At 46.7% G+C, this 24,165-nt stretch overlaps 1 protein-coding gene across 7 annotated transcripts in view; it reads left to right on the forward strand.

Moving 5' to 3' along the window:
- The window catches only part of CPAMD8 (C3 and PZP like alpha-2-macroglobulin domain containing 8), a 125,255-nt gene that overhangs the window by 41,924 nt on the left and 59,166 nt on the right, over positions 1–24,165 (forward strand). For all 7 annotated transcript variants that reach the window (XR_004433683.1, XR_004433684.1, XR_004433682.1 and 4 more), the window contains exons 14-18: positions 7,554–7,743; positions 10,501–10,673; positions 11,886–12,035; positions 12,791–12,952; positions 14,581–14,723. Coding sequence is in view for 4 of the 7 variants with exons in the window: in XM_033196482.1 (XP_033052373.1) it covers positions 7,554–7,743; positions 10,501–10,673; positions 11,886–12,035; positions 12,791–12,952; positions 14,581–14,723 (818 nt within the window). In the remaining 3 variants the exon portion in view is untranslated. The remainder of the gene's footprint in view (positions 1–7,553; positions 7,744–10,500; positions 10,674–11,885; positions 12,036–12,790; positions 12,953–14,580; positions 14,724–24,165) is intronic.

The raw sequence follows: 24,165 nt of genomic DNA on the forward strand, positions 1-24,165 counted from the left end.
TTATTAAAAAAATCATAAGGTACACTGGCAGGCTCAGGTGAAAAAACAATAATAAAGAAGACAAAATATCTTGACTGTTCATGAAGTGGGAATGGATCATTGTAAAGGTCTTCTTCCTTGTCGTCTTCATGTTGAATGGGCTGAGGAGGAGGAGGAAGAGGAGGGATGGGTCCTGCTGTCTCAGGCAGAAGTGGAAGAAAATCCACATATTAGTGACATGGGCAGTTCAAACCTGTATTTTTCAAGGGTCAACTGTATATATGTGCATATATATGTATATGCTGTGTACATGTGTGTTCATAGACATCTAGATACATATATATATCTTTTTTTTTTTTTTTTTTGACAGAGTCTCACTCTGTCGCCCAGGCTGGAGTGCAGTGGCACAATCTCAGCTCACTGCAACCTCCATCTCCCAGGTTCAAGTGCTTCTCCTGCCTCAGCCTCTCAAGTAGCTGGGATTACAGGCACCTGCCACCATGCCCGGCTAATTATTTTTGTATTTTTGGTAGTGACAGGGTTTCACCATGTAGACCAGGATGGTCTCAAACTCCTGACCTCAGGTGATCCACCTTCTTCGACCTCCCAAACTGTTGGGATTACAGGCGTGAGCCACCGCGCCCGGCCATACACATCTATATTTAAAGTCCATCACCCCTCTGTTAACTCCGTGGGCTGGTGGCAGGCTCACTGGCTGGCCCGTTTGCATCCTGGCTGCAATCCCAGCAGAGCCTCTGGCTCAAGCTACAGCCCCAGCCTTGGCAGAAATGTCACCCCTAATGGAAACCAGTTGCCATTACAGCACCCAGGGCCCTACCAGCCCATAAACCTCTCACTCCTTTTCTGATCACATTGAGGCCCCTGGGGTTCAGCTTGGAGGAATCGTGGCGCTGAGACTGCCTGTTTCCTGGGATTAACAGCCCTTTGCAGAGGTTGTAAGAATGAGAAGTCAGACAGGATCATGCCCAGCTTGGCTGAACACACTGTTCTTGTTGTAATGCCATTAAACCAGCGGTGCAGGGCGGGGACACTGGCGCTGGCCTCCTTCTCAGGGGGCAGGAAGGAACCTTGTGTTCTCAGCTGGCCAGACTGTTGTTCTGATTAGGGGGAGACCTGGCTCTGTCACTTAGATTTTGCTCCCTGGGTGACATCTCAATCCGGTTTGAGGTGGCTCAGCAAACGCCAGCTCCTCCTTTCCACCAAATTGCCGTGAGTGGCCCGGGCACAACCTCAGGGCATGGAGGGAAGATGGGTTCATGTTAGGGCTAGGATGGGCATGGTGCAGGGACCTCTTTCTCTTCTTCTAGCACCAGGGCCCAGGCAGCGGGGAGCTGGGGTCTCGACTCTCCACATCTCAGCACGTACCCTTCTGAACCTGTTTTGCTTGTTGCTTGTTGAACGGGGCTGTCACTCCAATCTTTTAAGATTGTTTTGATGCCACAAATTTAGTAAAGAAGAGGAGAAAGGTTTGTGCTCTCCTTTTCCCCCCGCAAGATCTCAAGCAGAAGGGGACATTTGTGTGGGTGTCTTTTTATAAGGGGGACATTTATAAATTTAGAGTGAAATTGAAAACGTTAATGTAATAAACAACCATAAGACTTTCACCTATATAAATTAATTTATAAATTAATGTTTTGCCTATATCCTTTCATTAATCCCTCCATCCACCCTCCATCCCTCTCTCCATCCCTCCATCTATCCCTCTCTTCATCCCTCCATCCATCCGTCCTCTCTCCCTCCATTCATTCACCCTTCCTCCCTTTTTCTTTCCTCCCTCCCTCCCTCCACCCATCCATCCACCTACTACCCTTTATCCAGTCATCTTCTCTCCATCCATCCACCCTTCATCCATCCATCCACCATCCCTCTGCACCTCCCTTCATCCCTCCATCATCCATCCATCCACTTACTCTCCCTCCCTCCTTTCTTCCTTTCTTCTTCCCTTTCTCCACCCAGCTATCCACCCACTACCCCATCCATTTATCTACCATCCATCTGCCCTTCATCCATTCGTCCACCCTTCATTCATCCATCCATACATGCACCCGTCATCCTTCCATTCATCCACTCTTCCTCCATCCATTCTCCCTCTGTCCCTCCCTTCATCCATCCATCCATCTACCAGTTCACCCATCCACCCATTTCTCTACACATTTTTTGGCTGCAGCGTTTGAAAGCAAGTTACAGATATGATAGTGCTTCACTCTTAAATACTTGACCATAATGTATACTTAAAAAAAGGCATTATGTTACCTGACCTCAAGGCCATTTTCTTAGATCACACCTAAGAAAATTACATTCACTGAATTATATTGTCTAATTCATAGGCAATATTCAGATTTTCAAGGGGTACCCTAAAATGTAATTTGCATTTAGTGTTTGTTTGCATGCATGTGTGACTGCACGATTGTATCACAGATGTGTGACTATGCATGAGTGTGCATGTGCATTTTTGTGTATGTGCATGCTCACCTGTGTGTATGCACTTGGTTTTTAGGGGTTTCACTATGCTACCTAGGCTGGTCTTGAACTCCTGGCCTCAAGTGATCCTCTTTGCCTCAGCCTCCCAAAGTGTTGAGATGACAGATGTAACCACCGCACCCGGCCCCACTACTGTTAATAATTGGATTGTTTATGTTTGTTGAGTCATGAGAGTTCTTTCTAAATTCTGGATACTAGCCCTCATCAGATGTGTAATTTGCAGACATTTTCTCCTGTACTACGGGTTATCTTTTCACTTTCCTGACAGAGTCCATTAGTGCAACAAAAAATTTTAATTTTGGTGGAATCACATTTCTCTTTTTCTTTTGCTTGTTGTACTTCTGGTGCCACATCTCAAAGAAACCATTGCCAAATCCAAGGTCATGATTCATTTCTGTGTTTTCTTTTAAGAGTTTTATACTTTCAGCTCTTACATTTAGGTCTTTCATCTGTTTTGAGTTAATTTTTTTATATGGTGTGAGGTAGGGATCCAAATTAATTCATTCTCTCTCTCTCTTTTTTTTTTTTTTTTTTTGAGATAGGACCTTGCTCTGTCACCCAGGCTGGAGTGCAGTGTTGTGATCATAGCTCACTACAGCTCAACCTCCTGGGCTCAAGTGATCCTCCCACCTCAGCTTGCTAAAGTGTTGAGATTGCAGGTGTGAGCCGCCACACACAGACTAACTTCACTCTTTTGCATGCATCTATTCAGTTGTCTCAGCACTGTTTGTTAAAAAGACTATTCTTTCCCCAATGAATGGTCTTGGCACCCTTATTTCAAATCAGTTGCCCTTAGCTGTCTGGATTCATTTCAGGGCTCTCACTTCTATCCCATTGGTTTCTGTGTCTCTCCCTATGCTGGTACTACATTCTCTTGATTACTGTAGCTTTGTAGTAAGTTTTGAAATTAGGAAGTGTGAGTCCTGCAGCATTATTATTCTTTTTCAAGATTCCTGAGTCCTTTGTGTTTTCATATAAATTTTAGGATCAGTTCCATTTCTGCAAAAAAGGCCATTGAGATTTTGATAGGTTTCCCCTAATGCTAACATCTTACAAGACTATGATCCATTTGTCATAACTAAGAATCAACACTGGACATCAGTGTTAACCAGACTCCAGACTTTATTTGGATTTCCCCAAGTTTTCCCACTCATGGCCTTGTTTTCTGATCTGGGATCACCTTTAGGGCCCCACATCACATTTAGTCATCACGTCTCCTTGGTCTCCTCCAATCTGAAAATTTTAGTCTTTCCTTGTCTTTCATGACCTTGGCACTCTTTTTTTCCTTTCTTTGTTTATTTTTATTTTTTTGTTTATTTATTTTTGAGACAGGGTCTTGCTTGATCACCCAGTATATTAGTCCATTTTCATGCTGCTGATAAAGACACACCCAAGACTTGGTAATTTATAAAGAAAAAGAGGTTTATTGTTATTTATTTATTTATTTATTTTGAGATGGAGTCTCACTCTGTCACCCAGGCTGGAGTGCAATGGCACAATCTCAGCTCACTGGAACCTCTGCCTCCTAGGTTCAAGCAATTCTCCTGCCTCAGCCTCCTGAGTAGCTGGGATTACAGGCATCTGCTATCGTGCCTGGCTAATTTTTGTAGAGATGGGCTTTCACCGTGTTGGGCAGGCTGGTGTTGAACTCCTGACCTTATGTGATCTGCTTGCCTTGGCCTCCCCAAATGCTGGGATTACATTTAATCCCAGAGGTTTAATGGACTCACAGTTCCATGTGGCTGGGGAGGCCTTACAATCATGGCAGAAGGTGAAAGGTACATCTTACAGGTGGCAGACAAGAGAGAATGGGCACCAAGTGAAAAGGGAAACCTCTTATAAAATTAACAGATCTCATGAGACTTATTCACTACCATGAGAACAGTATGGAGGAAACTGGCCCCATGATTCAATTATCTCCCCCTGGGTCCCTCCCACAACATATGGGAATTATGGGAGCTCCAATTCAAGATGAGATTTGGGTGGAGACACAGCCAAACCATAGCACCCCAGACTAGAGGGTGGTGGCACAGTCATGGATTACTGCAGCCTTGGCCTCCTGTGCTCAAGTGATCCTCCTGCCTCAGCCCCCCGAGATAGCTGGGACTATAGGCTTGTGCCACCAAACCCAGCAATTTTTAAATATTTTTTGTAGGGATGGAGTTTCGCCATGTTGTTCAGGCTGGTCTCGAACTCCTGAACTCAAGCAATCTACCTACCTCAGCCTCCCAAAGTGTTAGGATTATAGGCATGAGCCACCGCACTCAGCTGACATTCTTCTTTTTGCTGCTCAAATTTTCCAAATTTGGCTTTGGGAGTCCCTTAGGGCCAGCTTCTTAAACAGACAGATTCTTGCTTTAGGGGGAGGTAGAATGACATTTATTTTTCTTACTATTTATTTATTTGTTTACTTAAAAAATATTGATTGATTGATTGGTTGAGACAGGATCTCACTCTGTTGCCCAGGCTAGAGTGCAGTGGCATGATCATGGCTCACCGCTCCTTGACCTCCCTGGCTCAAGTGATCCTTCTGCCTTAGCTTCCTGAGTAGCTGAGACTACAGGCATCCACCACCGCATCCAGCTAGTTTTTGTATTTTTGTAGAAATGGGGTTTCACCATGTTGCCATGGTGGGTCTGGAGCTCCTAGACTCAAGCGATCCTCTCGCCTCAGCCATTCAATGTGCTGAGATTACCAGGTGTGAGCCACTGTGCCTGGCCGAAGTTTTTTGATTTTTTATAAACTGGGTCTCACTTTGTTGCCCAGGCTGGTCTCAAGCTCTTGGGCTCAAGTGATCTGCCTACCTCTGCCTACCAAAGTACTGGGATTACAGGTGTGAGCCATGGCACCCGGCCAGAATGACACTTATTAGCCACCTACAGTGTCCACTGTACAATGTTGAGTATGACACACACATCATCTCATTGGAGCCTCAGGACCCTCTGTCCAGGAGATAACAGCCTTATTTTACAGATGGGAAAACAGGCTCAGAGAGGTGAAATGATTTGCCCAAGCTTCCACAGCAAGAATGTCACTCTTCCCCTACTCCAGATATCCCTCTTCTGGGCTTTCAGGGTGATCCCAACATTTGGGGACAGGCACAGATTGTAAAACATGGAACAGAGGAGGGGATTCCTAGGGCTAAGTGTTGGACATGGCCACACACCAAACCCCTAGGGTGATCTTAGGACCTGGGAGGCCTTAGCTTTCCTGATATCAGAATAATGGCAGCTTCAGGGTTCAGTGTGGGGCCTTGGCATCAGCTCCCCTGAGTATGAATCCTGCCTTACGCTCACTGACATTGGACAAAGAATCAAGGCCTCAGTTTCCAGTTTTCCCCTCTGGGAACTTGGGGACTATGATAGGACCCAACTCATTGAGTTCATGTCCTAAGAGAAGGCCCAGCCCATTGGTGGCATTAGCACATTCAAAATTAGGAAACAGTATTTTATTTTTATTTTTTTGGAGACAGGGTCTCACTCTGTTACCCAGGCTGGAGTGCAGTGGTGCGATCATGACTCACTGCAGCCTTGACTTCCTAGGCTCAAGTGACCCTCCCACCTCAGCCCCCTGAGTAGCTGGGACTACAGGCATGTGCCACCACGCCCGGCCAATTTTTTTTTTTTTTTGGTACTTTTTGTAGAGATGGGGGTCTCACGGTGTTGCCCAGGCTGCTCTCTAACTTCTGGACTTGAGCGATCTGTCTGCCTCAGCCCCTCAAAGTGCTGGGATTACAGGCGTGAGCCACTTGTGCCTGGCCGTAAACAATTCTTAAGACAACTTTTTCTTCTGATGCCAATTGCAGAGTTTGGGAGTCCTCACACTACTGCAGTTTCTTTAATTCTCTAGAAGAGTTAACAGGACTCACTAAAAGCTGTTATACTTACGGTTACAATTTATTACACTAAACAATACACATGAAAATCAATGAAGACGAGAGGTTGATGATGCAGAGTCCGGAAGAATTCTCAACATGAACTTACTTATTCTCTCTGCATAGAGTCAGGGACAGTGTTGTTTTCCCACCAGAGATGTGGGACAGCATGCATGGTGTACTGCCAACTAGGGAAGCTCCCTGGAACCTTGGTGTCCAGAGTTACGTTTCTTTCGTCTTCTTTTTTCAAATAGGGGTGGGATCTTGCCATGTTGCCCAGTCTGGTCTCAAACCCCTGGCCTCAAACGATCCTCCTGCCTCGGCCTCCCATAGCACTGCGATTACAGGCATGAGACGCCACACCCAGCCTGGTGTCCAGAGTTTTCACTGGGGCTCAGTCACATAGACATAGATGACCACCTGCCTCCATGACTAATCTCATTCCCCAGCTTCTCCACAGGTTGATCTGATGCTGCATGGCCCAAAGCCTCCTCCAGAAATCATATTTATTACTACCTGAGGTGACCCAAGACCCCAAGTAGACAAAGACGCTCTTATCAGGCAGGACATTCGGAGAGCTTAGATCACCTCCCAGGAACTATGGGCAAAGGCCAGCCTTCTCTTTGGGCCAGGTTCAATTCTTTACGGCATGACATCTTACTGAGGGCTTTCACACCATCATCACGTTTCATCTATACCACAATCCTGCAAGGAGGTGAGCCTCAGGCCATATACAGAACTAGGGGCCACTGGCTGGGTGCGGTGGCTCACGCCTGTTAATCCCAGCACTTTGGGAGGCCGAGGTGGGTGGATCACAAGGTCAGGGTTTGAGACCAGCCTGGCCAACATGGTGAAACCCTGTTTCTACTAAAAATACAAAAATTATATGGGCATGGTTGCAGGCTCCTGTAATCTCGGCTACCCAGGAGGCTGAGGCAGGAGAATCACTCGAACCCAGGAGGGAGAGGTTGCAGTGAGCCGAGATCTCACCATTGCATGCCAGCCTGGGTAACAAGAGTGAAACACCATCTTAAAAAAGAACACAAAACAAAACAAAACTAGGGGCCAGGATTGGATGCTGGGCACTCCGCTCCCTCAGTCATCCCAGCCTCCCTCTGGCCCCAGAGTGGCCGTCTCCCTGTAGTGGGCTGCAATGTTGGTGCCAGGCAGGGCCCCCCATGCTGCGTGTCTTCCATAGGTTGGGGAAGAAGCCGATTTTTCTGTGAAGTCCACATGTCCCTGCAACTTTACCCTGTACTACGAGGTGGCTGCGCGGGGCAATATTGTGCTATCGGGCCAGCAGCCTGCCCACGTCACCCAGCAGCGAAGCAAGCGGGCAGCCCCTGCCCTGGAGAAACCGATTCGTTTAACACACCTTTCTGAGACAGGTGAGCTGGGCAGCAGGGAGAAGGTTCCTGTTCTTCCTTCTGAATCACTGAGACTGAGATGAGCGCTCCTGCAAGGAGGGACAAGGCAAGACCTAGCAGAGAGGGGAGCCTGCCTTGGGGCAGAGGGGACACATCCTTAACAATATCAGACTGGGTCCAGGAGGACAGTGATCAGCCGCTGGAAGTGGAGAGGTTCAGGCCCCAGGCTCTTCTCACTCTGTGTTCGCAGGGAACAGGGACAAGCCAGCCACAGACTGGGCTCTTGCACTGGCCCACACTGTGCTGTTACCTCTTTGCCCAGGTGGTTCTGCTTATGAATCCTCTTCCTTTTCTCTCTTTTTGACACCATGTGCTCTTTATAAGGCCCTCCTCCCAGGGGACTTCCTTAGTCCCCTCCTCTTCAAAGCCCTTCTTGCCAATACAGGTCCCCAACTTGAGCACTATAGACATATAGAAGGGGGTGGATCACTCTAGAGTGGGTGGCACTCTGCACTGTAGGGTGCTGAGCAGCATCCCTGGTCTCTCCCCCCAGATGCCAGTAGTACCAACTCTCCACAGTATGATGACCTAAAAAGTCTTCAGATATTGCCACTATCCCCAGGGGGCAGAGTCACTCCCAAGTGAGAATCACTGAAATGGGTAGGTAGGTAGATAGAATGATGGGTGAATAGATAGACAGGCAGGGTCTCTCAGGCTAAGGCAAGGTTTCTCAACCTTGGCACTATCAGCATTTGGGCAAGATCATTCTCTGTGGTGGAGGCACTGTAGGATGTTGAGCAGCATCCCTGGCCTCCACCCCCTAGATGCCGATAGCCCTATAGATGATGGAGGGATGGATCGATGGATGGATGGGCAGATAGGAAGACAGATGAATGGATGGTTGGATGGATGGACTGATAAAACAGTGGATGGATGGAAGGATGGATGGATGGATGAATGGATGGATGGATGGATGGATGGACTGATAAAACAGTGGATGGATGGAAGGATGGATGGACAGATGAATGGATGGATGGATGGATGAGTGGACGGATGGACAGACAAAAGGATGGATGAATGGACAGATGAATGGATGGACAGAAAGATGGATGGATGGATAATGGGTGGGTGGATGATTGGATGAATAGATGGATGGATGGATAGTGGGTGGGTGGATGGGTGGATGATGGATGAATGGATGGTTGGATCGATAGATGGATGGAAGTGGGTGGATGGATGGGGGATGATGGATGGAAGAATAGATGGATGAGTGGATGATGGATGGATGAACAGATGGATAGATGATTGGATGGTGGATGGATGGGTGGACGATGGATGAACAAACAGATGCATGGATAGTGGATGGGTGAGTGGATGATGGATGATGAATAGAGGGATGGGTGGATGGATGGATGGTGGTGGTAGTGGTGAGTGAGTGGGTGCATGGATGATGGATGGTTGGTGAATAGAGGGAAGGGTGGATGGTGGGTAGATGGATGGATGGGTAGATGGTGGATGTATGAAGATATGAATGGATGGATGGATAGATAGATGAGTGGATAGGTGGATGGATGGATAAATAGATAGAGAAGATCCCTCTTTTTTAGGCAGGCTTTCTCACCCTCTGCACTGTCAACATTTGGGACCATCCCATGCACTGTAGGATGCTGAGCAGCATCTTTGGCTACTACTCACCAGAAGCCAGTAGCATCCTCTCCAGCAATGATGACCAAAAAACATCTGCAGACATTGCCAGCATCCCCTGGGTAGCGGAATTGCCTTGGTTGAGAACTGCTGGCCAGAGTTGTGCTTTGGGCATGGTGCACCTGCATCCTCTTGGTCTTCTCTTCTCTTCTGGGTGAAATAACAGGGGCTTTATGTCTTCCTGGAACCCTTGTCCAGGGCCAGCCCTGGGCTTGGAACTCCCCACAATCTGTCCCCATTTAACCCAACTGCAGCCTGGGATGGTGATGGTTCCACTGTGTCCATCTGCAGATGAATGGGCTGTGACTTGGGTTGGGGGTTTCAGGGACTTTCCCATTGCCTAGTAAGGGCCAGAGCCAGGATTTGAACCCCAAGGCCAATTGGGTACCCACCTCCTCCTGTTGGCCATGAGTTTCCTTCTGTCCCCACTTCCCCCAACCATGCCTGTCCAGTGGCTGCTCTGAGCTCTGCACAGAACCAGCTAACAGATGGCCCATTCTGGAACTGGGAGACTTTCTACTCTCATTCTCTTGCAGTAGAGTATTTGGGAGTGCCTGAACAGGCTTCTAAGATCCTCTATCCTTTAAGGATCATTTACTCACAGGGAAGGAAGTATGAACTTAGTTCAAGTCAGCAAATAATGGCTGCCGAGGTCTGCTGGCCTCAGGCCCCAGCAAGATGGAGCCAATCAGAGGGAGGGATCAGGGGTCAGGGGCATACTGGGGAGCTGGAGTGGTGCTGCCTGGACAGGCCAAGGTGGTTTTGCTGTCCACAGAGGAAGCAGAGGGCTGGTCAGGGAGAAGGGACCGTGTTCCCCGGCAGAGAGGATGATTCTAGGCAAATTCCAGCCTGCTCTGTAGGATCCCATGGTGACCCTAGAGCTGAGTCAATGGGAAGAATCAGCATTGACTGAGGATGTAGCCTGGGAAGGGCATTTCAAAACCGAAGATGCAGACTGTCTCAATGTGTAGACAGGAGTATAGTGCAGGGCAAACTGGGGCAGAGCCTGAATGGCTGAGGTTGCATGTCAGATGCAGAGAGTTCACCACTTCTCTCTACTTTTGCTCACCTCAGAGCCCCCACCAGCCCCAGCAGCTGAGGTCAATGTGTGTGTGACCTCTCTTCGTCTGGCCGTGACCCCCAGCACGGTCCCCCTCGGTCGCCTGCTGGTCTTCTACGTCAGGGAGAATGGAGAAGGGGTTGCCGACAGCCTTCAATTTGCAGTTGAGACCTTCTTCGAAAACCAGGTAGAGCATCGCACACTGAACCCGGGACACAGCCAAGGGCCCTTGGGGCTTCTCCAAGGTGCTGGCCAGGGGGTCTGTACACACCTGAGACTCATGTTGTGTCACAGCGTGACATAAGGAATTGTGGGAACATGAGTTGCATCTTTACTGAAGTGTCTCCAAAAGTCACCCAAAAGGAGATTGCGTTCACAACACACAAGAAAAGCCATCAATTGTTTTCTGCTTTTGTTGAATTCAGGATTTAAGGGACAGCACTTGTTTCCATCAGCACCCTCAGCCTCCCGTCCCCCTCCCTGCGACAACTTTTATCATTACCGTTATTTTTTGAGACGGAGTCTAGCTCTGTCACCCAGGCTGTAGTGCAGTGGTGTGATCTCGGCTCACTGCAGCCTCTGCCTCTCGGGTTCAAGCAATTCTCCTGCCTCAGCCTCCCAAGTAGCTGAGATTACAGGCGTGCACCACCACGTCTGGCTAATTTTTGTATTTTTAGTAGAAACGGGGTTTCACCACTTTGGCCAGGCTGATCTTGAACTACTGGCCTCAAGTGATCCTCCCGCCTCAACCTCCCAAAGTGCTGGGATTACAGGTGTGGGCCACTGTGCCTGGCTCCTCCCTGCAACTTCTAAAACTACCACATGCTGTCCGCCAGCACCTGCCTTCCCATCTCTCCCTGTCCCTCTGTGTTCCTTTTTTTGTGTCCGCTGCACAATGACCAGCTGTTCATCACAGTGTGGGACCAGTTCCAACCAGGTGGCAAGGCCATGTTCCCAGCTGAGCTGGCAAAGACCCACTCTCCTCGGTGGGCAGGGGGTGCATGGGTGGGGCAGAAGAGATGCCTCTGCACTGGACCAAACCTGGGTTGAACCAAGTTTTTTTTGTTGTTGTTTGAGATGGAGTTTCACTCTTATTGCCCTGGCTGGGGTGCAACAATACTGTCTCGGCTCACTGAAACCTCTGCCTCCCGGCTTCAAGAGATTCTCCTGCCTCAGCCTACCAAGTAGCTGGGATTACAGGCACCCGCCACCATGCCCAGCTAAATTTTGTATTTTTAGTAGAGACGGGAGTTCACCATGTTGGCCAGGCTGGTCTCGAACACCTGACCTCAGGTGACCCACCCGCCTTGGCCTCCCAAAGTGTTGGGATTACAGGCGTTAGCCACCGCTCCCGGCCAACTGAACCAAGTTTCTTATCCCTTGCCGCATTTGCGCCCAGGTTTCGGTGACGTATTCAGCAAATGAGACGCAACCTGGGGAGGTTGTCGACCTGCGGATCAGGGCTGCAAGGGGCAGCTGTGTGTGTGTCGCTGCAGTTGATAAGAGTGTCTACCTGCTCAGGTCTGGGTTCCGGCTGACTCCTGCCCAGGTGAGCAGAGCCCTCGGGTTTGGGTTCTGGCACCTCCATGGGGCCTTACCTTCTCTTGCTCTCCCTTTCCCATCTCCCATTTTAATAAATGAAGAGCTGCGTTTGAATCCAGATTTGCTTTCTCCGTCAGGTTCATTTCTCAGGGAACCTGATGGGTGTCTGATAAATCCTTGTTGCTGCTTTAGTGCAGTTGCAAGATCAGGGAGTCAAGGTCATCAGATTTTTGCAACATGACATTGGACCAGGTCTGGTCTCTCTGGCTCCAATTTTCCCGTCTTATTTTATGTTATTTTTAGAGTTGGGGTCTTGCTCTGTTGCCTGGGCTGGAGTGCAGTGGCGTGATCATAGCTCACTGTAGTCAACACCTCCTGGGCTTAAGCGATCCTCCCACCTCAGCCTCCAGAGTAGCTGGGGCTACAGGCATGCACCACCATGCCTGGCTAATTTTTTCTGTCTTTGTAGGGACAGGGTGTTGCTGTGTTGCCCAGGCTGGTCTCGAACTCCTTTGCTCAAGCCAACCTCCTGGTTCAGCCTCCCCAGCGACTGGGATTACAGGCATGAGCCACTGTGCCTGGCTCCTGTTTGCCCATTTTAAAATGGGCTGATGCTACCAGTGCCCATCTCCTGGAGGTTGTCATGAAGGGACAAAAGAGGGACAAAAGAGGTTGGGATGGGAGCGCGCTGCACCCACGAGAGCCAGTTTGGGTTGTAAAGAAAACTTCAGCTGACCAGTCTCTGTCCCCCTTTGCCTGCAGGTTTTCCAGGAACTGGAAGATTATGATGTTTCTGATTCCTTTGGCGTGTCCAGGGAGGATGGTCCTTTTTGGTGGGCTGGGCTGATGGCCCAACGACGCCGGCGCTCCTCCGTCTTCCCGTGGCCTTGGGGCATCACCAAGGACTCTGGGTTTGCCTTCACCGTAAGGAGAGGTGGTCCCAGATCCCTCTGCCCCCTTCTAAGGTCCTCTTGCCTAGAAATAAGAGTCTCGGAGATTCGGAAATGGGTTGGAAACAGAATTGGAAGCTTTTCTTTCTTTCTTTTTTTCGAGATGGGGTCTCACTCTGTGGCCCAGGCTGGAGTGCAGTGGTGCGATCATAGCTCACTGCAGCCTCGAACACCTGTGCTCAAGTGATCCTCCCACCTCAGTCTCCCAAGTAGCTGGAACTACAGGTGCATGCCACCACACCTGGCTAATTTTATTTTACTTTATTTTTTTGTAGAGATGGGGTCTTGCTATGTGGCCCAGGCTAATGTTGAACTCCTGGCCTTGAGCAATCCTCCTGCCTCAACTTCCCAAAGTGTTAGGATTACAAGCATGAGCCATTGCACCTAGCCTTCCAAACTTTTCTTTTTCATTTCTCCCCAATGAAAGCTCACAAGCAGATCCTTCCAATTTGCAAAGCCGTGGAGAGCAGAATGTTACGCATGTCAATGGTCAGGTTCAAACGGGTAACTTGAACTTGTGATGGGATGTGCTATGACATTGACATGCTTTGCTGTGAGGAAAACCTTCTCATTGGGAGCTGCGGGTGCCAGTAACTCTTAGCTCTGCCTCAGCTTTGGTTAACTTGGTTATGTGTCTGGCAACTTTCAAAGCAGAAGGAGGTGGCTGTGTTCCCAGGTGGCAGGGGGTCTGAACTGCATAGGTGGTCCTCCTGCCTCAGCCTCCCCAGTCGCTGGGATTAGAGGCATGAGCCACTGTGCCCAGCTCTGGTTTATCCATCTTAAAAAGGACTAATGCTGGCTGGGCACAGTGACTCATGCCTGTAATCCCAGAGTGCTGGGATTACAGGCATGTGCCACCACATCTGGTCATGATTTTTCTAATTGAGATGAAATTCATGTAACATAAAACTCACCATTTAAAATTCAGTGGCATTTATTATATTCACAGTGCTGTGCAACCACCACTCCTACCTAATTCCAGAACATTTTCATCCCCCAAAAGGAAACCCAGTCCCTGGTAGCAATCACTTCCCATTTCCCCTCCCTCAGCCCCTGGCAGTCCCCAGTCAATCTGCTTTCTGTCTCTATGGATTTGCCTGTTCTGGGCGTTTCATCTCAATGGAATCATACAACATGCAACCTTTTGTGTTTGGGCCATCTGATTTGGTTCCACAGTTCAAACGTGCTGTTGTCTCTTCTTCTCCACCCTGGATGGTCACTGGGTCCCATGTTCTCCCCAGCCTGTGCCACCAAACCCAGAGTAAAAGAATGATGTCCCCATGGTGGCAGGCGCCTGTAGTCCCAGCTACTCGGGAGGCTGAGGCAGGAGAATGGCATGCACCTGGGAGGTGGAGCTTGCAGTGAGCCGAGATCCCGCCACTGCACTCCAGCCTGGGCAACAGAGCGAGACTCTGTCTCAAAAAACAAACAAAACAAAACAAAACCAAAAAAACAAAGAATGATGCCCCCAAAGCTGCCAAAAAGTGATATTGGGACAATGGCCACAATATCCATTGTCCCAAGGGATTCATTCCCTTATGCTTCTGGGGGCTGCCAGCATCCACTTCCCCACCAATGGTTTGGGTGTTGTCTGTTGCCTAGGAAACGGGACTGGTGGTGATGACTGACCGAGTGAGCCTAAACCATCGGCAGGATGGTGGCCTCTACACTGATGAGGCTGTCCCCGCTTTCCAGCCCCACACAGGGAGCCTGGTGGCAGCAGCTCCTTCCAGGAACCCCCCCAGGTAATGGCTTATACATTGAGCAAGGTTTTCTAACCCTGATGCTATTGACTTTTGGGGCTTGTCTTAGTCCTTCCTGGCTGCTGTAACGGAAGACCATAGACCGGGTGGCTTATAAACAACTGAAATTTATTTCACATGGTTCTTGGGGCTAGGAAGTCCAAGAACAGGGCACCAGCATATTCAGTGTCTGGTGAGGGCTCACTTCCCACTTCATTAATGGTGCCTTCTGCCTTCTTGCTGTATCCTCATATGGCAGAAGGAGTGAGAGAGCCTTTTATTTATTTTTTTTTTTTGAGATGGATTCTCACTCACTCTGTCTCCCAGACTGGAATGCTGTGGTGTGATCTTGGCTCCCTGCAACCTCCACCTCCCAGGTTCAAGTGATTCTCCTGCCTCAGCCTCCTGAATAGCTGGGATTACAGGCATGCCACCATGCCTGGCTAATTTTTGTATTTTTAGTAGAGATAGGGTTTCACCATGTTGGCCAGGCTGGTCTTGAACTCTTGGCCTCAAGTGATTTGCCTGCTGCAGCCTCCCAAAGTGCTGGGATTACAGGTGTGAGCCACTGTGCCTGGCCTGGAAGAAAATTTTAACTAAATAACTGGTGTTTTTCTTTTTTTTTTCTTTTCTTTTTTCTTTTTTTTTTTTTTGAGATGGAGTCTCACTTTGTTGCCCAGGCTGGAGTGAAGTGGTGTGATCTCGGCTCACTGCAAGCTCTGCCTCCCAGGTTCATGCCATTCTCCTGCCTCAGCCTCCTGAGTAGCTGGGGATACAGGCGCCCACCACCATGCCCGGCTAATTTTTTTGTGTGTGTTTTTAGTAGAGATGGGGTTTCACCGTGTTAGCCAGGATGGTCTTGATCTCCTGACCTTGTGATCTACCCACCTCAGCCTTCCAAAGTGCTAGGATTACAGGTGTGAGCCACCGCGCCTGGCAATAACAGGTGTTTTTAAAGTATAGTATTAACAATTGCTATCACTAAATTTTTTTTTTTTTTTTTTTTTTTTTTTTTTGAGATGGAGCCTGGCTCTGTTGCCCAGGCTGCAGTGCAGTGGTGTGAGCTCGGTTCACTGCAACCTCCACCTCCCAGATTCAAATGATTCTCCTGCCTCAGCCTCCTTAGTATCTGGGATTACTGGCATGGCACCATGCCCGGCTAATTTTTGTATTTTTAATAGAGACGGGGTTTCACCATGTCACGCACGCTGGTCTCAAACTCCTGGCCTCAAGTGATTTGCCTGCTGTGGCCTCCCAAAGTGCTGGGATTACAGGCGTGAGCCTCCACACCAGGCCTAGAATCCCTTTTATAAGGGCCCTAATCCCATTCATGAGCACTCCACTTTCATAACCTAATCATCCCCTAGAAGCTTCACCTCAACACCATCACCTTAGAGGTTAAGATTTGAACATACGAATTTTCAGGGAGGTGCAAATATTGAGTCCATTGTAGGGTAGGATCATTCTGTGCACTGTGAGGGGTGTCCTCTGCCCTGCAGGGTGTTGAGCAGCATCCCTGACCTCCACCCACTAGATGTCAGTCACACTCTTTCCCAGTTGTAACAGCCAAAAACATCTCCAGACATTGCCCAGTGTTCCCTGGGGGCCATTGGCGTAGCAGGCTAGGACACTGAGTGCTTCATATACCTCCTCCCTACCCAATTCTTGGCCCTGACCCACTGCACAGGATTAGAGATATGGAAGAGAGAAGAAAATGAATCAGGAGAGCTGACCTGAGGACAGAGGGATCTGAGCAGGGTGAGAACCTGAGGCTTGATCTCCCAACTCCCAGAGACTCTGTTTAGAGAGTTTTTTATTTTGTTCTTTCTCCTTCCTCCCATCCTTCCCTCTCATCCTTCTACTCTGTTTCTCCTTCTTCTCCAACTCTACCTTTGTGAGTTAGACACAAAGTAATTACTTCTCAGTCTTTCTCATCTTAAGTATAAACACTTGGCTGGGCACAGTGGCTCATGCCTATAACCCCAGCACTTTGGAAGGCCAAGGCAGGCAGACCACTTGAGCCTAGGAGTTTGAGACCAGCCTGGGCACCTGGCAAAACCTTGTCTCTACAAAAAATACAAAAATTAACCATGTGTGGTGGCTCATGCCTGTAGTTCCAGCTACTTGGGAGGCTGAGACTGGAGAATCACTTGAGCCTGGGAAGGCTGAGGCTGCAGTGAGCCGTGATTGTGCCACTGCACTCCAGCCTGAGTGACAGAGTGAGACTCTGTCTCTAATTTAAAAAACAAAAAAATTGGTCAGGCGCGGTGGCTCACGCCAGTAATCCCAGCCCTTTGGGAGGCCAAGGCAAGCGGATCACGAGGTCAGGAAACCGAGACGATCCTGGATAACATGGTGAAACCCCATCTCTACTAAAAATACAAAAAATTAGCCGGGTGTTGTGGCGGGTGCCTGTTGTCCCAGCTACTCGGGAGGCTGAGGCAGAAGAATGGTGTGAACTCGGGAGGCAGAGCTTGCAGTGAACCGAGATGGCTCCACTGCACTGCAGCCTGGGTGACAGAGTGAGACTCCATCTGAAGAAAAATAAATAAATAAATAAATTAAAAATATAAATTAAATAAATATAAACACTTAAGCTATTAGAGGATTATGAATTTTCCTCTGAGTACTGCTTTGGCTACAGTCACAGTGTGCTATGAAGTATTTCCAGTATTGCTCACTGCCAAATAGGTTCTAACTTGTGGAATGATTCCCTTTTTGAGGTATGACCTGTGACCTGTCCAGGAAACCTCTCGATCCGGTGGCTAGCCCTGATGAGCCTGTCCATGGAAGTGCTCTCCATCTTTCAAGCCCTCTCTGTATAAAACAGGAACCTTCTTGTGCCCCTCCATCCCCTCCCCAGTGGTTCCTGGATGCTTCAGTCTCCCAGGCTCCTCCTGCTGGGGCCACACATTTAGCAGGCCCACAGGGTTCCTAGTTTCCCAGCTCTTAATCAGGGCATTGGCAGATTAGGCTTCATTCTGTAGTTTGGATATTCATGGAAGCATTTTCAAGATGTGATTGGATGAGGAAGACTGGAATGCAGGCCCCAGGGCCTCTGTCAGCTGGCAACCACCGCAGAGGCCCTGACCCACTCACATGCATGACCCCGAGAGCTTGTCCTGGAGCTGGTATAGAAGCAGCAGCTTTGTAAAACTCAAAACCATGAAGGCAGTTGTAAATTTCAATGGAGAAGGGCATAAGAAATGCCTTCAACATCAAGTGCTCATGCCTTTTTGTAACTGGAACAAACACATCCTTATTCTGAGAGCAATATGTGTATATATTTTGTGTGTGTGTGTGTGTGTGTGTGTGTGTGTGTGAGATGGAGTCTCACTCTGTTGCCCAGGCTGAAGTGCAGTGACATGATCTTGGCTTACCACAAGCTCTGCCTCCCAGGTTCACTCCATTCTCCTGCCTCAGCCTCCCAAGTAGCTGGGACTACAGGCACCCACCACCATGCCCAACTAATTTTTGTTGTATCGTTTAGCAGAGATGGAGTTTCACCATGTTAGCCAGGATGGTCTCCATCTCCTGACCTCGTGATCCACCTGCCTCGGCCTCCCAAAGTGCTGGGATTACAGGTGTGAGCCACTGCACCCAGCCATATATTTTTAATTATATATGTATTTTTAAAAAATATAGTTTAAGTTCTAGGGTACATGTGCACAATGTGCAGGTTTGATACACAGGTATACATGTGCCATGTTGGTTTTCTGCACCCATCAACTCATCATTTACATTAGGTATTACTCCTAATGCTATCCCTCCCCCAGCCCTCTACTCCCGGACAGGCCCCGGTGTGTGATGTTCCCCGCCCTGTGTCCAAGTGTTCTCATTGTTCAGTTCACACCTATGAGTGAGAATATGCAGTATTTAGTTTTCTGTCTTTGTGATAGTTTGCTGAGAATGATGGTTTCCAACTTCATCCATGTCCCTGCAAAGGACATAAACTCATCCTTTCTTATGGCTGCGTAATATTCCTTGGTGTATATGTGCCACATTTTCTTAATCCAGTCTATCATCGGTGGACATTTGGGTTGGTTCCAAGTCTTTGCCATTGTGAATCATGCCACAATAAACATATGTGTGTGTGTGTCTTTATAGTAGCGTAATTTATAATCCTTTGGGTATATATCCAGTAGTGGGATTGACGGGTCAAATGGTATTTCTAGTTCTAGATCCTTGAGGGATCACCACACTGTCTTCCACAATGGTTGAACTAATTTACACTCCCACCAACAGTGTAAAAACATTCCTGTTTCTCCACATCCTCTCCAGCATCTGTTGTTTCCTGACTTTTTAATGATCACCATTCTAATTGATGTGAGATGGTATCTCATTGTGGTTTTGATTTGCATTTCTCTGATGACCAGTGATGATGAGCATTTTTTCCATGTTTCTGTTGGCTGCATAAATGTTTTCTTTTGAGAAGTGTCTGTTCATATCCTTTGCCCACTTTTTGATGGGGTTGTTTTTTTCTTGTAAATTTGTTTGAGTTCTTTGTAGATTCTGGATATTAGCCCTTTGTCAGATGGGTAGATTGCAAAAATTTTCTCCCATTCTGTAGGTTGCCTGTTCATTCTGATGGTAGTTTCTTTTGCCGTGCAGAAGCTCTTTAGTTTAATTAGATCCCATTTGTCTATTTTGGCTTTTATTGCCATTGCTTTTAGTGTTTTAGTCATGAAGTCCTTACCCATGCCTATGTCCTGAATGGTATTGCCTAGGTTTTCTTCTAGGTTTTTATGGTTTTAGGTCTAACATTTAAGTCTTTAATCCATCTTGAATTAATTTTTGTATAAGGTGTAAGGAAGGGATCCAGTTTCAGCTTTCTCCATATGGCTACCCAGTTTTCCCAGCACCATTTATTAAATAGGGAATCCTTGCCCCATTTCTTGTTTTTGTCAGGTTTGTCAAAGATCAGATGGTTGTAGATATGGGGTGTTGCTTCTGAGGCCTCTGTTCTGTTCCATTGGTCTATATATCTGTTTTGGTACAAGTACTGTGCTGTTTTGGTTACTGTAGCCTTGTAGTATAGTTTGAAGTCAGGTAGCGTGATGCCTTCCCACTGTGTTTTTTTTGCTTCGGATTGTCTTGGCAATGCTGGCTCTTTTTTGGTTCCGTATGACCTTTAAAGTAGTTTTTTCCAATTCTATGAAGAAAGTCATTAGTAGCTTGATGGGGATGGCATTGAATCTATAAATTACCTTGGAAAGTATGGTCATTTTCATTATATTGATTCTTCCTATCCATGAGCATGGAATATTCTTTCATTTGTTTGTGTCCTGTTTTATTTCATTGAACAGTGGTTTGTAGTTCTCCTCCAAGAGGTCCTTCACATCCCTTGTAAGTTGGATTTCTAGGTATTTTATTCTCTTTGTGGCAATTGTGAATGGGAGTTCACTCATGATTTGGCTCCCTGTTTGTCTGTTAATTGGTGTATAGAAATGCTTGTGATTTTTGCACATTAAGTTTGTATCCTGAGACTTTGCTGAAGTTGCTTATCAGCTTAAGGAGGTTTTAAGCTGAGATGATGGGGTTTTCTAAATATAGAATCATGTCATCTGCAAACAGGGACAGTTTGATTTCCTTTTTTCCTAACTGAATACCCTTTATTTCTTTCTCTTGCCTGATTGGCCTGGCCAAAACTTCCAACACTATGTTGAACAGGAGTGGTCAGACAGGGCATCCTTGTCTTGTGCCAGTTTTCAAAGGGAATGCTTCCAGTTTTCGCCCATTCAGTATGATATTGGCTGTGGGTTTGTCATAAATAGCCCTTATTATTTTGAGATATGTTCCATCAATACCTAGTTTATTGAGAGTTTTTAACATGAAGGGCTGTTGAATTTTGTCGAAGACCTTTTCTGCACCTGTTGAGATTATCATGTGGTTTTTGTCAATCATTCTGTTTATGTGATGGATTTCGTTTATTGATTTGTGTACATTGAACCAGCCTTGCATCCCAGAGATGAAGCCAACTTGATCGTGGTGGATAAGCTTTTTGATGTGCTGCTGGATTTGGTTTGCCAGTATGTTATTAAGGATTTTTGCATCGATGTTCGTCAAGGATATTGGTCTAAAATTCTCTTTTTCTGTTGTGTCTCTGCCAGGCTTTGGTATCAGGATGATGCTGCCCTCATAAATGAGTTAGGGAGGATTCCCTCTTTTTCTATCAATTGGAACAGTTTCAGAAGGAATGGTACCAGCTCCTCTTTGTACTTCTGGTGGAATTCAGCTGTGAATCCATCTGGTCCTGGACTTTTTTTGGTTGGTGGGCTATTAATTATTGCCTCAACTTCAGAACCTGTGATTGGTCTATTCAGAGATTCAACTTCTTCCTGGTTTAGTCTTGGGAGGGTGTATGTGTCCAGAAATTTATCCATTTCTTCTAGATTGTCTAGTTTATTCACGTAGAGGTGTTTATAGTATTCTCTGATGGTAGTTTGTATTTCTGTGGGATCAGTGGTGATATCCCCTTTATCACTTTTTATTGCGTTTATTTGATTCTTCTCTCTTTTCTTCTTTATTAGTCTTGCTAGCGGTCTATCAATTTTGTTGATCTTTTCAAAAAACCAGCTCCTGGATTCATTGATTTTTTGAAGGGTTTTTGTGTCTCTATCTCTTTCAGTTCTGCTCTGATCTTAGTTATTTCTTGCCTTCTGCTAACTTTTGAATTTGTTGCTCTTGCTTCTCTAGTTCTTTTAATTGTGATGTTAGGGTGTCGATTTTAGATCTTTCCTGCTTTCTCTTGTGGGCATTTAGTGCTATAAATTTCTCTCTACACACTGCTTTAAATGTGTCCCAGAGATTCTGGTATGTTGTGTCTTTGTTCTCATTGGTTTCAAAAAATATCTTTATTTCTGCCTTCATTCTGTTATCTTCCCAATAGTCATTCAGGAGCAGGTTGTTCAGTTTCCATGTAGTTGTGCGGTTTTGAGTGAGTTTCTTAATCCTGAGTTCTAATTTGATTGCACTGTGGTCTGAGAGAGTTTGTTGTGATTTCTGTTCTTTCACATTTGCTGAGGAGTGCTTTACTTCCAATTACGTGGCCAATTTTAGAATCAGTGCAATGTGGTGCTGAGAAGAATGTATATTCTGTTGATTTGAGTTGGAGAGTTCTATAGATGTCTGTTAGGTCTGCTTGGTGCAGAGCTGAGTTCAAGTCCTGGATATCCTTGTTAACCTTCTGTCCCTTTGATCTGTCTAATATTGACAGTGTGGTGTTGAAGTCTCCCATTATTATTGTGTGGGAGTCTAAGTCTCTTCATAGGTCTCTAAGGACTTGCTTTATGAATATGAGTGCTCCTGTATTGGGTGCATATATATTTAGGATAGTTAGCTCTTCTTGTTGAATTGATCCCTTTACCATTATGTAATGGCCTTCTTTATCTCTTTTGATCTTTGTTGGTTTAAAGTCTGTTTTATCAGAGAGTAGGATTACAACCCCTGCCTTTTTTTGCTCTCCATTTGCTTGGTAGATCTTCCTCCATCCCTTTATTTTGAGTCTGTGTGTGTCTCTGCACATGAGATGGGTCTCCTGAATACAGCACGCTGATAGGTCTTGACTCTTTATCCAATTTGCCAGTCTGTGTCTTTTAATTGGAGCATTTAGCCCATTTACATTTAAGGTTAATATTGTTATATGTGAATTTGATCCTGCCATTATGATGTTAGCTGGTTATTTTGCCCATTAATTGATGCAGTTTCTTCCTAGCATCGATGGTCTTTACAATCTGGCATGTTTTTGCAGTGACTGGTACTTCTTGTTTCTTTCCGTGTTTAGTCCTTCCTTCAGGAGCTCTTGAAAGGCAGGCCTGGTGGTGACAAAATATCTCAGCATTTGCTTGTCTGTAAAGGATTTTATTTCTCCTTCACTTATGAGGCTTAATTTGGCTAGATATGAAATTCTGGGTTGAGAATTCTTTTCTTTAAGAATGTTGAATATTGGCCCCTACTCTCTTCTGGCTTGTAGGGTTTCTGCCAAGAGATCTGCTGTTAGTCTGATGGGCTTTCCTTTGTGGTTAACCCGACCTTTCTCTCTGGCTGCTCTTAACATTTTTTCCTTTATTTCAACCTTGGTGAATCTGACAATTACGTGTCTTGGGGTTGCTCTTCTCGAGGAATGTCTTTGTGGTGTTCTCTGTATTTCCTGAATTGAATGTTGGCCTGCTTTGCTAGGTTGGGAAAGTTCTCCTGCATAATATCCTGAAGAGTGTTTTCCAACTTGGTTCCATTCTCCCCGTTACTTTCAGGTACACCTATGAAATGTAGATTTGGTCTTTTCACATAAGTCCCATATTTCTTAGAGGCTTTGTTCATTTCTTTTTACTCTTTTCTCTAACCTTGTCTTTTTGCTTTATTTCATTAATTTGATCTTCAATCACTGATACCCTTTCTTCCACTTGATCGAATCGGCTATTGAAGCTTGTGCCTGCATCACAAAGTTCTCGTGCCATGGTTTTCAGCTCCATCAGATCATTTAAGGTCTTCTCTACACTGTTTATTGTAGTTAGCCATTCGTCTAACATTTTTTCAAGGTTTTTAAGCTTCTTTGCAATGGGTTTGAACATGCTCTTTAGCTCAGAGAAGTTTGTTATTACCGACCTTCTGAAGCCTACTTCTGTCAATTCGTCAAAGTCATTCTCCATCCAGCTTTGTTGCATTGCTGGCAAGAAGCTGCGATCCTTTGGAGGAGAAGAGGCACTCAGGTTTTCAGAATTATCAGCTTTTCTGCTCTGGTTTCTCCCCATCTTTGTGGTTTTATCTACCTTTAGTCTTTGATGTTGGTGACCTACAGATGGGGTTTTGGTGTAGATGTCCTTTTTGTTGATATTGATGCTATTCCTTTCTGTTTGTTAGTTTTCCTTCTAACAGTCAGGTCCCTCAGCTGCAGGTCTGTTGGAGTTTGGTGGAGATCCACTCCACCAAACTGCATATCACAGTGGAGGCTGCAGAACAGCAAATATTGTTAACTGATCCTTCCTCTGGAAGCTTCATCCCAGAGGGGCACCTCCCTGTATGAGGTGTCTGTCAGCCCCTACTGGGAGGTGTCTCCCAGTTAGGCTACATGAGGGTCAGGGACCCACTTGAGGAGGCAGTCTGTCCATTCTCAGAGCTCAAACGATATACATGCAGCCAACAAGCATATGAAAAAGCACTCAATGTCACTGAACACTAGAGAAATGCAAATCAGGCCAGGCATGGTGGCCCACACCTGTAATCCCAGCACTTTGGGAGGCCCAAGTAGGTGGATCACCTGATGTTGGGAGTTTGAGACTAGCCTGGTCAACATGATGAAACCCCATTTCTATTAGAACTACAAAAATTAGCCAGGTGTGGAGGTACACCTGCAATTCCAGGTGTAATTCAGGAGGCTGAGGCGTGAAAATCACTCGAACCTGGGAGGCAGAGGTTGCAGTGAGCAGAGATTGCATCAATACACTCC

This window comes from Trachypithecus francoisi, unplaced genomic scaffold (assembly GCF_009764315.1).
Source record: "Trachypithecus francoisi isolate TF-2019V2 unplaced genomic scaffold, Tfra_2.0 Lachesis_group5, whole genome shotgun sequence".
Lineage (NCBI taxonomy): Eukaryota > Metazoa > Chordata > Mammalia > Primates > Cercopithecidae > Trachypithecus > Trachypithecus francoisi.